General features: G+C 40.6%; 1 protein-coding gene across 5 annotated transcripts in view; it reads left to right on the forward strand.

Annotated features, from left to right (window-relative positions):
* The window catches only part of PACRG (parkin coregulated), a 471461-nt gene that overhangs the window by 288098 nt on the left and 166231 nt on the right, over positions 1-17132 (forward strand). For all 5 annotated transcript variants that reach the window (XM_037895122.2, XM_037895121.2, XM_007071089.4 and 2 more), the window contains exon 4: positions 9927-10098. In XM_037895122.2, coding sequence (XP_037751050.1) covers positions 9927-10098 — 172 coding nt within the window. The remainder of the gene's footprint in view (positions 1-9926; positions 10099-17132) is intronic.

Raw genomic sequence — 17132 nt, forward strand, 5'->3', positions numbered from 1 at the left:
ATGACAGTTTAGACATGCCTGAGGCTGTAGGGCCACATGTCCACTTGCATGCAAGTAGTACAGTTTGCAAAATTGTCTTTGCCCTCTTCAGATGTGGTGCAGGACAGTTTACCGTCCAACTCCTCTCAGCCTTGGACACATTAGTCCATCTCCCTCTGCTGGTCAGGGCATTCCATTTGTCTAGTCCTTACCAACCAGGACTGTTGTCACTGATAGGCTGGAGAACACATCTGGGATCACTGAAAGACCACTGTGGGTCTGTGGTCAGAGTAGGAAGGACTTTCTGGGGCCTAGTGCTTCACATACATTGCAGTGGTACTGTCAGTAAGTATTATGTGAACAGGCAAGGGGGAGCACACACTACGGTGCTCTGCCAGAAGGCAATCAGGCTGTGGCAGTTCTGCATTGAAGAGCATATAAATCCTATAGCTGATTGCTTGCCCAGGGTCCAGAATCATCTCGTCCAATCAGGACTATCTCAGCACGTTTTTTAACCTGAGTCACAAGTGGCCCCGGAAACAAGTGTTCTGAGAGTCATCTTTGCAACTTAGGGCATCCTGATGATCAACCTGTTTTGCTACAAGAGACAACAGGAAGTACCATCTGTTCTGCTTTCAAGGGAGCCTTGGCCCAGGCTCCCTGACCAATGCCTTTCATCTCAACTGGCATTTGGTTCTCTTGTATGCTTTTCCTCTGATCCTGATCATTCCACAGGTTATCCTGAAGCTGAAAGCGGATCAGACCAAGATCATCCTCATTGTCATGGGGTCCACTCATGGCACCTCCTCCTGGCTGTCCTGGGGATTAGCTCTGCCAGGTGCTGCCCTCTTTGGCGGTGTCCCTACCCATTGTACTTTCTTACTCTGTGGGTCCCTCTCTCTCTCTCTCCAGAAACTGCAGCCTCCTCTTTGTGACTTGATCCTCTGGCCAGGTCACTATGTGGTTTCCCCCTTTGGGGGGAGCGGGGGGTGGGGAACAAAGTATTTCTGGAACAATTTGTCTGAGGCAGACCGCCTCGGACCACCACTTTGCCTGGTCTGTGCCACGTACTTGGTGGTTGATAGGAGAACCCAGCTCTGCTCTCTGTTCCAGGTTCCAGCTAAGGGGCCCTCTAATCAGCAGCCAAGGTCTACACTCCCATTCCTTGCTGCTTTTCCCCTAAGCCTTCTCCTCTCTTCCTGGCTCCTCTCGTCTGGGCTTGCCAGCATCCCAGCTGTCTCCTCCCAGGGAGTAACTGTGGCCTACCCTCTATAGTCCCAAACATAGCTCCCTTCTCCCAGGGAGTGACTGCATCCTACTTCCCTGCAGACCCCTTTCTGCTCTCAGCTCCAGGGCTTTGAGGAAAAGGGGCCCCTCCTGTTCCTATCCAGCTGAGCCTGCTTCCAATTAGTGGTCCCTTGGTAGCTAAATCTCTCCCTTGCTCACTGCTTAATTGGTTGATTTGGGCCTGCCTCTCAGGGCCAGTATGGGGAATACACCACATCACACCTGGCATGGTCGAGGGAGTGTTGATTCTCCAACCTTCTTGTGCTATTGATTCAGCCTCTCATATCCCTTCTTCTCCATCCTGACCTGCTCAGGCAGAATCACAGTCACACCTTGCATTCCACACTCTGCTCCCAATGGAATTCAACCGACAATGGCTTCTATCCAGGACATCTTGGAGTACTCACTGTGTTTTCAGTCATCAGGCCTTGTGCTTAGCTCTATGAGGGTGCATCTGGCAGCAATCTCAATGTTTCATCCCCCTGGTCATGGAAAATGAGTTTTTTCCAATGCCATCATAGTTTGATTCTTAAAAGGACTTAATCTCCATCCCCTGGTCTGAGAGTCAGGTCCTTTGTGGGACCTTAACACAGTAGTGGCAGCACTGATGAATCCTCTGTTTGAGCCTCTGGCATCTTGTCCCTTTCCCTTTTTGTGCCAAAACTGCATTCTTGGTTGTGGTAACATCCACAAGGAGAGTCTGTGAGTTGCAGCTCTGATGGCAGAGCCTCCTTATGAACAGTTCACCAAACACAATGTGACTTTATGGCTGCTCCCATATTTTCTGTCTAAAGTGGTCTCACGGTTTCATTTGAACCAAGCAGTATATTTGCCTGTGTTCTTTCTTAAGCTGCATTCATCCCCAGAAGAAAAGCATCTCCATATGTTAGATTTCAGCTGATGTCTTCTGCCTGAATAGGACTAAATTGTTGCATGGTTTTCCTCATCTGTTTGTGTTATATGCAGATCATGTGAATGGGCAAGTGATCTCATGACAAACGATCTCTAAGTGAATAACATCCTGTATCAAGGCTGCGTATGAAATAGCTTCGACTATGCCTCCTTAGTGGCTGTGAGCTCATTACACGACATTTGCAGGGCTGTCAGGTGGTCATCGATACATATGTTGACGAACCATTATGCCATTAACGCATCATCCACAGCTGATGCAAACTTCGGGAAGGTGATCCAGCAATCCATGTTTTAGATGCATTCTGAGCCCAATCTTCTGTGAATACTGCTTGTGAGTCACCAAAATGGACTACATGGCTACAGCTACTCAAAGAAGAAAGTTACTTACTCTTACTGTGGTTCTTTCAGATGTGATGCAGATGTATATTTCATGACCCAACCACTGTCCCATCTGCAACAGAGTCTATTCCCTGGGTGAGCGGTGCGAAGGAACTGAAGGGAGTCCAGGTGGCACTGCATCATATAGCCAGGGGAGGGGCTATGGCCATGAGGTGTGAGCATTGCCTTGTACAGGTACTGCTAGGCAAAATTCTCCAGCTCCACCTAAGTGGAATATACATCTGCATCACATCTCAAAGAACCACAGTTACAGTAAGTAACAGTTACAGTTGTTTTGGATATTACCTTGTGCAAATCGATTGCAACACAACCCGATTTTTAAAAAACACTGCCTAAAATGCTTTATTTCTTTGCCTCAGGATAAAAACAGAAGAAAATAGGTGGGTTGCACTGGAACTGTTAACCTACAGTTGGAGATGAAACCAGCATGGATTTGGCAGCCGTCTCGGCTGGGAGATAAGGCAGCAGCAAAGTAAGGCAGGCAGGAAGCAGGAACAGTCAGCCAGTGGTAAGGGGTTGTGTTGCCTCATTTTGCAGGTAGATATGGGTGGAACCTCCTTCTGTGAGTGGGAGCTGTAGCTGGGGAATTGACAGGGCACATGTTACCAACGGGGGAGAGAGAAGAGGAACTAAACATTCTTCAGTTTTCAGTGCAGATCCTGGTCGTATACTCCTCCTTGGTGTTCTTAGGATTAAATGTCATTGCATTCCACCTCTTTTTGAAAAGTGCATTGGGAGATCATGAGCATGGAAAATACTATACAGAACTAAATTATGTTCTGTCCTATTGTATTAAATATATTGAAACAGTTTTCTCTCCCTAACATTTCCCAACCACTTTATTTTTTTGTGATATCATACTTTATAAACAGATTGGGGGGAAATCATCTTGTTTAATTCTGTAAGGAAAAGCTATCTGAAAAGGTCAGGTCATTCAGCTCTCACATTATCTCTTTTGCAAGTAACCCCTTAGTTATAAATTATATTTTAAATGATTGCCTGAGCAAGTTTTTAATGTTATATTTTTGATGAATTAATACTTGGAGGGTATATCAGAGCTACTTCTTCCAGGACAGTAACACACGATGGACAAAGTTATGTTGCTTCATTTAATTTAATTATGAAAGGCAGCTATTTGCTTTTGTTCTACTTTTCAGAACATTAATACCTCTGCAGTGTGTTGAAAAGATTCTAAATTCATCTTGGCTTCTGTTGTAAAGATTACCATTGGAGTGCCTAAATAATCTTTCCCTCTTTCCCTTGTTATGTTTCCTTTAGTGCCCATAGCCTTATGTCTTCTGTTGTGCTTTACAGTAGATATTTTATTATAAGATATAAGCTATCGGTGTGTCTACTTCCTTTTTTTTTTGGCAATACATTAAATAAGATACTAGAGATAATTCAAAATAAAACTCAGTAGTGAGTGGATTTATGCACTGAGGCTATACATTAAGTGTTAAAAGATGAGTGGAGATTGAAATGTAGGAGAATATTTCTGGCTGGGAAACTGGAGAGGACTAAAGCTATGGAGTATAGCAGTCAGAGTAGAGATGTGAAGAATAAAAATGACATTCAAAGATACTACATCTGAAATTGCACTTGCCCTACAGTGGATAGATACTGTGGGTCAGCAGTAGCCATTCATTAGGTGAGGTTAAAGCTAACTTCCCATTATAAGCCCAAATTTCAAATCTACTCCCATTAAGAAACTAATGCCCCTGAAAATTCACATGCTCCATCTTTTCCACAGCCAGAATTTTTCTGGGAAATTTGGGAAAAAATCAGAAAAGGAGCTTGAAAGTTACTGTGTTTAAAAAATGTCCCCATCTTTGACTTTTTGAAAATTCCAGGCACCATTCACAAGCACCAAAATTCACATTTCAATTAAAACCACCAACAATAAACAAATACTCACTATAATTGGTAAGGAGAAAGATTTAATCCTGGAGTAAAGGGGAAAATTAATGTATGCCACATTAAGGCTATGTCTACACTAATCTGCCAGCCTGCTTATCACTCAGGCTGAGAATTTGCTAATTCGTACCCTACCTATCTAGTATGTTAAGCTCAGTTTGCGGTTTTGTTTATTTACTAAGTAATCTGCTTTGAGCAGTTTGCTATCACTTATAATCACTTACAACCTATCCTTCTGTAGTTAAACTTATTTTGTTTTAATCCAAACCAGTGTGTGTTTGATTAAGGTGTCAAGGGAAAATCTCAGCTTGGTTACCACAAGTGTGCATGGTCCTCTTCACATTGAGGGAGAGGTGGACTGGATATTAAACCCATAAACTGGCCAGATTTGACCAGGGCAGGATGGTACTACTCTGAGGTCCTATGCTGGGAGGCTGGTGGTTAGAGAGCTTGCATGTAACTGCAGCTGGGTGTGTCCCTACCTATGTGAATGCTGATCAAAGTGCAAGCTTGGAGGGCTTTGCAACTTGTCACAGCACCATTGTGTGAGAGGGAGTCCAGGATGGTGGGTCAGAGGGCTCAGTGGTACCCCAGATCCAGGTGGGACCCCAGAATGAACCGGTATTTTCCTTCTTTATCTAATAAAGGATGGAAAGGTTAACTATTTCAAGCAAAGATGTTCTAAATTACCCATAAGTACTTTGGGTAGTTGGCAAACTGTAATAGATCTACCAGATGCTTTAGCATTCTGCCTGTTCCTATTATCTAAGCTATATCTGGATCAGATGTTTTGTACCTTCATCTATCTGCACTGCCTCAACTATGTTAAAAACAAAAGATGAAAAAAAATGAAATGAGCAAAAGATTGGAGAGCTCTTGACATACTCTGTCCTTCTCAGTATAGTGAACCTTGCTTTGCACAAGACTAAAAATTGGGCAGAAGGAGCAGATTACAACAGAGGATATTTCAGAGTAATAAAGAGCACTTTTTTGATATGCAAAATTTGGGGATTCTGCATTGGGAGCATGAACATAAAGAAGGATTTTCAGGTCAGTGACCCCAAAGTTCTGGAAGCCCCACATACTTTTTAAAATGGCATTATTAATAAAGCTGTACCAGTGGCAGAGATTCATAATCCCTTAATTATTTTGTTGGTCTTCCTTTTAACTGTTTGGTGAAAATCAGCATTTTTTTTTAATTAAAAGGGGCAGATTTTTAATAAACTCAGATAACATCCTAGATTGTGGTTTGTTTTATATATAGTGTAAGAGATTACTTTTAGGTTTTGTAACTGGATAAATGGCAAGGCCTTACAGAATCTCCCTCCAAGCTCTGAGCTGACAGATGAGAGGTGCTAAATCTTTCAGATCCTCCATCTATCATAAAGTATGTTCCTTGTAAATCTTTATTGACCATTATCCTCATCTCCTGTTTGCCCGTGTATCTCTCTCACACACACACAAGCACTATCACTACTATTTAGGGGAATCCTAAAGGGAGCTGGAGGGAAAAGTACAATAAAAAAGGGGCGGGGGTGAGGCAATAGCAGAAAAGAGCATCATTACACTTTTCTTGCCTATATTTTACCAAAACGAATATAAAGAAAAATTGATAACTATGGTATAAATGATGTAATAGGCTGGATGATATAGTTGGCACTTGCATACAGGTATGACCACAGGCAGCTACAGTGTATGATTCCACAGATCCGCACTATAGGCTCCCTAACAGACCCTTTCAGAGTGCTTAACTAATAGCAATGTGCACACACATCCATCTGATCAAATGACCAAAACCAGGGATATGATAAACCCACTTCCTCATTATCTCTATTTTTGGCCAAGCTGTACACTTGTGGAATACATGCCATCTCCCTGAGCACTTGTAGATAGTTTAGGGAGTTTTAGATTTCTCTGTTGAAGCTTGTTCATTTTTATCATGCGTTGCATAGTCTGGTTGTTAAATGTTGTGGGGTTTTTTGTAGAGTTTAGAACTTTGTCTACTCTGGCAATTGCTGAATAAACAATAGAGTTTAAAAGGTGTTATTCCATTTCAGACCAGCGTCCCAGTGCTTGCAATGCTTGGATGAAGACATTCACTGAAGTGCACATAAAATACAGCACATCCTCTTGCAATTAAAATTACTACACAGTTGAATATGGTGTCTCCAGGAAATCAGATCCAACTTGTGGGCAATGTTATCTAAAAACATATTGCATTAAGTAATCAGTTGAGATTGATTTTTATGAAACTATATGGGAATGTAAGCCCTACTTGTTTGTGTGTCTGAAACAGTAGCTTCTAAATGCCAGGGTTGCTTTGTAGTGTATAAAATTTAAGTATGATGGATTGAAGAAGTCCCATGATTTATTTATCAATTCAGGTCTTCATTGTCAAATCTCTGTCCCTTGAGTTCTGTCCAACTGCCTTGCTTTCCTTATTTAATGGATAGAAGAGCCAAGGAGCTGTTTTTTTAACTAGTTACATTGTTTTTGTCTCATTGGAATTTTTCCTTTAAAGCTTAAATTTGTAAAATAGTCCAAGCATCATCTATCTTCCATGAAACATTTGCAGGTTTTTAATACAGATGTTTATAAACTGTGATCACTCTTTATTGGAATATATTAAAATACCATTAAAGGCCTGACCTAAACTTAGAATATTCAGAGGTAAGGTTGCCACTGGAATCTGTTTCTGTCCAGATCTTACAATTTATACAGTGCCACCAGATCTTACAATTTATACACTGTTTATAAGTGTATATAAAAAGTTTATAACAACTATTGAGGACTCTTCATAAAACCCAAAATTGCAACAATGTCTTGGCAGTTTTTGAGCATGTTCAGCCAAGAATTGCAGCTTTAACTCAGAATATTTTTGTGGGTGGAAGCAAAAAGAAAAAGGATTTTGTGAGCATAAACAAAAAATTTGCATTTTTTTCAGTACATATGTATAATAGCCACTTTTCAGAGCTAAACAATAAACACAAAAGCAAAAGGTTTCACACCACAGAATTTAATGCAAAAATATTTCTGGCTTCCATATTGTAGGAGGACATTCAAGTCTGCAAAACCAAGAAATATTGGCTGTACACTTGGTCAGCTGAAGTGGTACTCAGCTAAGCCACTGAGAGGTTGAGAGCCAACTAGGAGTGAAGATCTCAGTCAACTAATCTCTCCTTCATAGATAGAGATATATCTATATATCCTGGATATTGTTCGTGATTTTGAAGAAGTTTTGTAATCCTTATCAAAAGTCATATGCTGTATTTTATTAAACCCAGAAATCATATTCTGCTCAAGGCTGAAATATACTTCTGATGTAACTGTAGTGTGTAGAGGTAACACGAACTGGAGTGCTTCCGAGAGGCTAATTATATGACTTGGATCAGGGTCACAAAATGTTTTATTTATCGCAGCGGCCAGTACCATTGGCTCAAGTAGCTATTGTACATTTTTTTAAAAATATAATGTAATGAAAATATAACAACCAGTATTAAAAATGACCAACTAATACATCCACTTCAGAAAACACAAAAATAAAGATGTCTAGTAAGAAAGTAAAGGTGGATATTCCTTGCCCCCTAGACAGATGACAGGATTGTTCTGCCTCTTGTTGGTCATTTCCCAATACCTACCATCTCTGAACCTTGAAGGCTTTCTGCTCACACCACCATTTCTTACCATATATCCCAATAGTTCCTTCTGTAGTGGCTAGTTTGGTTGCTGAGTTGGATCTCGCACCTGGAGCCTGTATTTACTGTTCCTATTGGTTTCTGTTGTCAGGGACTGGGTGAGCAAGTTATTTTTGCCAGCTCACAAGCACTGTTTAGTAGCAGTATGGATGTCCTTAAGAAACAAAGCCAGCGTCCATCATTTTTTAATTTAAATGTTTTCTGTTTCTGCTGTAGTAGAGATATTCAGAGTTGATTATGATGTATGTCCTCTAGACAGAGACAAGGTAGGTTGTCCTTTTATTGGACCAACTTCTGATGGTGGAAAATACAACCTTTCATGGTACACAGAACTCAGACACTCTTCTTCAGGTCTGGAGAAGGGAATCCGTGTCTGAGCTCTGTGTAGCTCAGATTTTACCCTCTGTGTAGCTCAGGTTGGTCCAATAAAAGATACTACCTCGCCTACCTTGTATCTCTCATATCCTGGGACCAACACGACTACAACAACGCTGCAAACAACTGTAGATAAATATCCTGTTTAAAAACTCTGTCAAAATAGAAATTCCATTCCTGATATCAGTTTTGGAAGCTGTTAGCAGAGAAATGACAACCATTTAATATGTAAAAATAACACATAGCCCCAATCTCAGTCTGTTGTTTCATGAGACAGTAGGACCGAGGACCACTTTGAAGGCAATACACTCCATCTCTGGGGAGAGCAAGTGCATCAGTGATGAAGCAGCTTTCTTATCTATGCTCAGAATGTCATTAACAGATCTGGGGAAGTAGCCTCTATCCTGGTCCCCTTTGGCTAGAGAAAGTCTGCAATACCAGGCCTCTGAGGGGGTGACAGAAATAAAAGGCAGAAAAGTCTGATTATTTTAGAGGACACCACCTCCTTCTAAAAAAACCACCGGCGGTAAGATTATTGCTCCATCAGGATACTCTCAAACTTTAGACACAGAAGGACAACAGAAATGGGTAGGATTCCTCAATAATTTTCTCTTAACCTGTGTTATTGCTCTTAATCATTTACTAAATTAAAAATGAGGACTTTATTCTAGGGAACTGTAAACCATACGTATATTGCATTCCTATAAAGTTATGATTTTTTTGTTGGTCAGACAGATTTTATTTGATCCATTTTGCATCTCAAGTTAATATATTAAGGCCAGATTTTGCCACTGTTGCTCAAAATAAGTAATACTTTTTTCTATAAGTAGTGCCACTGGAATCAGTGGAACTATGCATACTGTAAGCTCCTATTTACCATGAGCAAAGATAATGGAATATGGTCCTAACTTTACTAGAGTACTCACATACTGGTTTTAGACACATGCATTTTATGAGAGTCTGGAAAAGACTGACAAAAGATTGTTTGTTTGTTTTTATTGGCAACAGTACCAAAAAGAAGTCCAGGAGCAGGTTCTTCTTAGCTCTTCACTTTAGATCTAGTGGTTAAGGACTTAAGAATTTCAGCCATCATGCCAAACACCATACTTGAGAGATGGTGATATCCTACTGTGACACACTGACTTTATTATTGCATATTAAAACTCTTTGTGAATGTGGCATGAGGTTAAGGTGACCAGATAGAGAGTGTGAAAAATAGGGATGGGGGAGGAAGGTAATAGGTGCCTATATAAGACAAAGCCCTGAATATCGAGACTGTCCCTATAAAATCAGGACATCTGGTCACCCTACATAAAGTATATCAGTCACCCTCACTCAGTTTGTTTCTTCTGTGTGCCTTCTCAGGTGGAGATTGAGAAACTGGACTATCATCACTATCTGCCTCTGTTTTTTGATGGGCTTTGTGAAATGACATTTCCCTATGAGTTTTTTGCTCGGCAAGGAATCCACGACATGCTGGAACATGGGGGAAACAAGATTCTCCCTGTCATTCCTCAGCTCATTATCCCAATAAAAAGTAAGTAAGTATGTGGAAAAAAACCAGAAATGAATGTATATAGTGTTACTTTTTGACAAGTAGCTAATTAAGCAATAAAACAATGACAGGTTGTGCATTTCCAGGAGATTACTGGAAACCTGAGTAAATGGTGAGGTATGGGGCCAGAAGGCTTTCAATCACCTAATATGTGCAGCTATCCCAGAGAAATGTGCTGTCTGGCATGTATTTTTCTTATTACAGTGTGGCTCTTGGTATTTAGAAAAGTGAAATGAAGCTTTTATTTGATTTTATTATATTTATTAAATATATCCATCTATTTTATAAAATAGCTCATCTCAAAAGACATGAGAAAATAGCAGAAAAAGGTTGGGAATTTTTTTATTTTACAGTTGTATGAACTAGACCTCCCCTTCTACTTATACACACCATGCTTCCTCGTCCCCTCCGTTCCCATCACATTCCTCGTCAACATGTCTAAATTTGGGCTACTGTTTGACTCAAGGATGCCTCATTTAAAATTTTTGTTGTTTTAAAAAACATTCCGTTTGGAAGCGTTTACAGTTTCAAAAACAGCTCTATATTGAAATGCAGTATGATAGTCAGAAAGTTGTATCGCTTCAGGTAGAATGCTGTTGAAACTCATTTCGCTGTAAACACCACATCTAAGTATACGTTTCTTAATTTTGCCCTTTCCTGTTTCTTCAGCCCAGTAGTTGAGCAGACCATTCTTCTGCATCATCCTTCACCTTCTAGCATGCATTTTGACTTCTGCAAAGATTCTTATTGTATTCAGCCGTGCAGTCAATAAATATTTCATCGGATTCCCTTGAAATTCCATCAGCGCCTTTCCTTAATTGATCAAAGTCATTACTGCCAATAAACAATAAAACAGCCCTCCCCACTCAGCTGTTGTCTCCACTGCCTCCACAGGAGGATGGGATCAGGACCTCAACCAGAGTTCTCCCACATGGAACTGTTGAGCAATAACTAGTTAACCTTTAGTTAAGCAAATGTATATTACATGGGGAAGATCAGAATCTCTTCATGTAGACAGGGACTTAGAGTGAAAGTGGAAGCTTCTCTTTTTTCTCCAGTCTCAGAGTGATACCTTGATTGTTCAGTCAGAAAGGCTGTAACATGAAATTGTTATCTGGCTTATTTTGTGGGGAAGATTCACTCAGCATCAGGAGGGAAAGAGGGGTGGGATCCTCTGGGTGAACAGAGAGTAGATTCACTTCTGGAATACTGCAGGATGAACTAAGTCAAGCAGAACTCTGGGAACAAGAAAAAGAAGCTGCCGTTTAGTTGGGACCAAATATCAAAATATATGTATTTTAAGGACCAGGATTGGTCTTTTATTTACCTTGATATTCTCCTTTTTTAAAAAAGATTAATTAAACAATGTCTCTGGATGTACTTTAATGTACTCATAGATTTTGTTTGAGGGGATATAATTTCAAAATGTCAAAAGGAGAAATTGTTTTAAAAGTGACACAGTACTGTAGGAACTAAGTGCAAGGTGGTTCAGGCTCCTGAAGGAATTATGAAAACCTTCCAATCATCGTTTTAGTTCCTCTATTTGAGGAGAGAAGCTATTAAGTGAGGAGTTGTGTCTTTTTTTTTCATTTTTATTAAGTATTTAAAATTGTATTGTCGGTTATCAAGATATATTTGAATATAGGAAACATTCAAGTATGTTTTTAGTAATAAAACATAAAGCTTCTTGAAACCGTGAAAGCATCTGCAGGAAGGACTCTCTTAACACGATGGCTGCAAGCTCTATAGACAGGACTTAACAGAATCCTAAGGGGACTGTGGACTCACTGTACTTTTAAAGTGACTATGCAGTAGCTTAATCTACTACACAATTTTCAGCCTTGTAGAGAGATATCAACATATAAATATATATGTGGGACTGAGAGAGAGCCTTTTAAACAGTGTCATAATTTTGTTGAGTCAAACATTCAAGAACACACTCATTTTCTGTTTTCAGTTTTATTTCAGTGTACAGTCATTCCTTTCATTCATTTTTATACCTTTTATCAGTTTTAAAATTTGTGAAGTCCATATATCATTTACTAAGAAAGCTTTCTCCTTCATTAATACCAACATTAATGTCAAAAAGGGCATTGTCCTCTCCGGCAAATAGAGTAGGTACCCATAATAGACTTTAAATTTGCTATGAGCAGGACCGGCTCTAGGCACCAGCAAAGCAAGCACGTGCTTGGGGTGGCACAATTCCAGGGGTGGCGTTCCGGCCTTTTTTTTTGCTTAGGCAGTTGCGCTCTCGGAGCTTGGGGTGGCAAATTTTTTGCTTGGGGTGGCAAAAAACCTAGAGCCAGCCCTGTCTATGAGTATGTACTGTAGTTACAGCTATAGATTTGTGGGATGCTGCTACCTCCACGATAAACTGAGTTGTCTTTTGAACTCACTGCAGTCTCTCAAGTGTCCTCATCAGTGAGTTATATCTGACTAATCAGCTGTCTCCTAGATCACTGCCATATTGCCACTGGGTGGGGGAAAGAGTAAAACAAATGGAAAGAAGATTGTTAGGCAAGAGCGTATTTTTGGGAGTGGGAGAGAGTCAAATAAGTCTATAAATAGAGACTTTTATAAAAAAAAATTTCCCTCCCCCATGTGCATCAAAGAATACCAGTGAGGGGCTGCTTTTTAAAAGACATTTAAAATGTGGCATAGCAATACTGTATCATATTTGTAATGCTTTTAAAGAGCAATTTATCCTTCTCCTGCCCTACATGTTCTTTCTTAAGTTCATAATTTTGACTATTACAACCTCAAGCTGACAAATATTAGTTAATCAACATATGAAAATCACTTCCTTCATAACAATTTCTCTCCAATAGGATAGCAAGGCAATGTCTGAAGAGAAGCAAGATAGTGATAGCAAAAAATTGAATCAATTCATTACTCTAATGCATGAACAGGATTAAAATAATATGGACGAATGCAGGTTAGGTCCAAATATAATTGCCTTTCATCATTTCACATTGAAAGACTGTCTGTCCAAACTCCTTGTAAAAATATTTTTACAACACTTTATAACAATAATTCAACAACATGGAAGAAATTCAGAACAAGAATGAATGACTTATCTGGAAAGATTAAAATATATGTCATCTTGCAGTGACTAAGTAGGATGACACAGTCTACCAGTACAGTTAGATGGGTATAAAAACAAGGTAAAACAAATTATTTAAAGGTGTTCAAAATAGATACACCAATAAGTGAGATCATCCAACTAAAAGAATAGCACGAAAAATTTCCTAAGAGCAAAGGCTGTAGACCCTTCATTATCTTCCAAGGGAAGTGGAGAAAGCCCCATTGCATTAATCATCTAGACTGGAAATGGATCAAGCATTTGAGAATATGCTGCAGGAAATTTCCTGAGTTGGCCACGAGATGGACAAGTTGACCAAATGAGAGATGGGTAAGTGCTTCACTCAAGAAGTGCTGGAACACAAATACTGGAACTGCCGTAATGCGCCGTTTCCACTCACCAGAAAAGTGGTGGAACAGTATCCCAGAGTATTCCAGCAGGACTCAAGCACTGCAAATGAGTCTTTTCCATCTCTATGTTCCATGATAAAGTATACATTTCACAAAGTCACACTGGAATAATTCTCCCTTCATCTGATCGGAAAAACTCATTCTTCATTCCAAATTCAAGTCCCCTGAATCTCTAGAATAATTTCACAAAAAAAGTATCTTGCAGAATTACTGTGCAAGTTCTAATGTATAACACACAGTGAAATATCTTCACACTTGTGAGGCAGGAGAATATTTTTATCCTCATATTACCGATCGGGAAAGCAAGATAGAAGATGATTAAACTTGCCTCAGGTCACAAAGTGTGGCAGAGATAGGAATACAATCCAGATCTCTTGCATCTCTGGACTGTGCCCTAGAAAGACCATCTGACCAAAACAAAAATTTACCATGAGAGCTTTGAATCCAACATGAGTTCCCAATTTGTATCCATTTATGTATTCAGGCAATAATTAAAATAGTACTGCAAAGACCCTGTTTCTCGATTACTTTGTTCCAATGTTTGGCACAGAGATGGGAGACAAACCTGCCTTTAAGCAATATTTGTGTTTCCTTATTTTCAGTTACAGTAGCCCTGAGGCTGCACTAATTTACAATCAGGTGGATCATGGCCCCTAGTGGCCATGGGCTGCCAAGAATAGAACAAAACTGGATGACTATTATAGTATTTACTTAGCAATGGAAAGCTAGTGTTTTAGATTTCTATCTAATCATTAAAGGAGTATGTAAAATTCCTTTTTGATAGCTATTCTGTTTCAAAATTGTTGATTTAAATCTAAGATTTGCCAGAATAAATTATAAATAACATTTGAATAATAATATACAAAAATGTAATGCACAATGACTGTTACTTTAAGAAGCAGTAACTGCACCCATGTATAGTTCACTTTAGGTGTTCCGTAGATGCCTGAGAAGCTGTCTTTGTATTAGATATTTTATTGTACAACAGAATTCATATTGCTCTTTAAAAATGTAACTTAGATGGACTGCTACAACACAATTTCATTTACAAGAGTAAATTGCTGACTGAGTCAGAAGTGAACCAGTTCCATCTCAAACAGCCATGGAATTTCAGTCTGAGAGGCTGTGTTACCATGCTCAAACATTTCTGCTGTGACAGGCTAGATCAAAGATATCTTAAGCTTTGCTGAAACTCAATTTCACTAAGGAAAAATAGCTTTTTACAGGTTTTAGATATAGAGAAATATGTGAGAAAAGAGCTGAACAGTCCTCCATAGTCTGACCTACAGCGTCCTTTCTAATGTCCTCATAGATCTCTGAATTAATGTGATTGTTTCCTCTGACTCCCCATTGTATTGATTTGTAAAATGTTGGTTCATTTCATGGACGATAATATAGTTTTTAAATTTAGTATTAAATCAGGGTCACTGTTGCATAAAGCATGTGAGGCTGTAGTTATTACTGTTAGCCACTATTAAAAGTGGATTTGCACTGTAGTACTATTTTCCCTTGGATATCTTCACATTATTGAGTAGCTTGGTGATATCTTACACCTCCCTCTTTTGCAGAAAGCTTAAACCATATTCATGCAATGTGCTCATAGATCTACCTTCCTTAACTGGACATTTTTACCCTCCAATAAAGTATACCTTTAGTAAATTGACTAATTTCTGTTTCACTATAGGCCTAAAGAAAAAAATCCTGACTCTATTAAAATCAGAGATTGAAAACTAATTCTGAACAAACTTCCTCTTTTTTGAAGACATGGCTTGCATTCAAAGAAAGCAAAAGTCTTTGATTTTTGTTTGTTTCCTGATTCTGAAATATTGACGCATTTACATCCAATAGCTGAAAAAACAAAATGTATGTTGGCAATTACCAGGCTTAGATTGGATTCTGCAGCTCAGAAAATGTTACTTCAGCATTTCCAGATATTGTAGCGGGTTTTTTTCTTATTACCTCCAATCTTAAATTTACTTCCATCCTCTAACCACTACAAAATTACCTGACCTGTTCCATAGGAAAAGCTTCATCCAAAACTGACTGTCATCTCACCCACATTTAGAGGGTGAAATCTGCAAATTAATTCTATCATCCAATAAGCCTTTAATACTTAGGAGGGCTGGGGTTAGAAATAGAGTTCGTGTGGTAGGACTTTTTGTGGTAAAAATAGAGGGGAGAGGTAATTGCACAAAAATAGGGACAAAATGGGGAGAGGAGGAGGCCAAATCAGGAAAAAGAGAATGGAAAGAAAAATTAGCCTCAGGGAAAACATGGAAAAAGACTGGGGAAAAAATTCAGCAAGTTAGAGGGGAAAGTAAGAAATCAGATGAAAAGGGAGGGAGAACAAAGGAAGCTTAATAATTTTTTAAACTTATGGAAAGTTAGCTTTGTACAATATTTTGCTATCTGTATTAAAATATTTGTGTACATGAACATTTTCCCAGCTTTGGAAGAGGAGGGGTTGACACTCCTTCCTACATCTGGCCTTCTTTGGATGCTATAAAGCACACTTGTTTTCTTTCTGAAAAGTTAACGAATGCTATTGGAAGTATTGTCCAGGTAATAAATAGGGAAGGATTAACTGCTTTATTAAAATCCATTCAAGATATTGTCTTGGTGGTAGAGACTGAGGATGTCATCTATATTGCAACTAAAAACCATGACTGGCCCATGCCAGCTGACTTGTACTCACAGGGCTTGGGCTGTGAGCTGTTGGAGCTTAGACTCCAGGACCCTGTAAGGTGGGAGGGCCCTAGACAGTGATGAGCTGCCAAACTCTTAACAACCGGTTCCCTCCTCACCCCATGAGGGGGTCGTGGCCCGCTCCCCGGGGACTCCTGCCCCATCCAACTCCCCGTGTTCCTTGATGCCCCCCCCGAACCCCTGCCCCATCCACTCCCCTCCCCTGTCCCCTGACCGCCCCCAGAACTGGGCAGGAGGGTCTAGTGGGCCACCGTAGTGGGTGCCCACCCCGCCCCTAAGAGCCAGAGGGACCTGCCAGGGGACGAGGTGGGGAGTCCCGGTGGTGCTTACCTGGGGTGGCTCCCAGGAAGTATCCAGCAGGTCCCTCTGGCTCCTAGGGGTGGGGGAGCGTAGTTATGGGGGGAGCAGGGGGAGCAGCTGCTCGCCCCACTAATCACATCAAAAGTGGCACCTTAGGTGCTGACTCTGTGGGTGCTCCAGGGCTGGAGCACCCATGGGGAAAATTTGGTGGGTGCAGAGCACCCACCGGCAGCTCCCCACGCCCAGCCCCAGCTCCCCTCCACTCCACCTCCTCCCCTGAACACGCTGCCCCGCTCTGCTTCTGCCCCCCTCCCCCCCCCAGCTTCCCACGAATCAGCTGTTCGCACGGGAAGCCTGGGAGGGCTGAGAAGCAGGTGGCGGCTTCGTGCTCAGGCCCAGGGAGGCAGAGGTGAGCTGGGGCGGGGAGTGGTTCCCTTGCGCCTCCCCCCCCCCCGGCCTGGGTTACCTGCTGTGGTGCAGGCAGCCCTCCTCACACCCCCCTGCCCCAGCTCACCTCT

The sequence above is a fragment of the Chelonia mydas genome, chromosome 3, assembly GCF_015237465.2.
Source record: "Chelonia mydas isolate rCheMyd1 chromosome 3, rCheMyd1.pri.v2, whole genome shotgun sequence".
Lineage (NCBI taxonomy): Eukaryota > Metazoa > Chordata > Testudines > Cheloniidae > Chelonia > Chelonia mydas.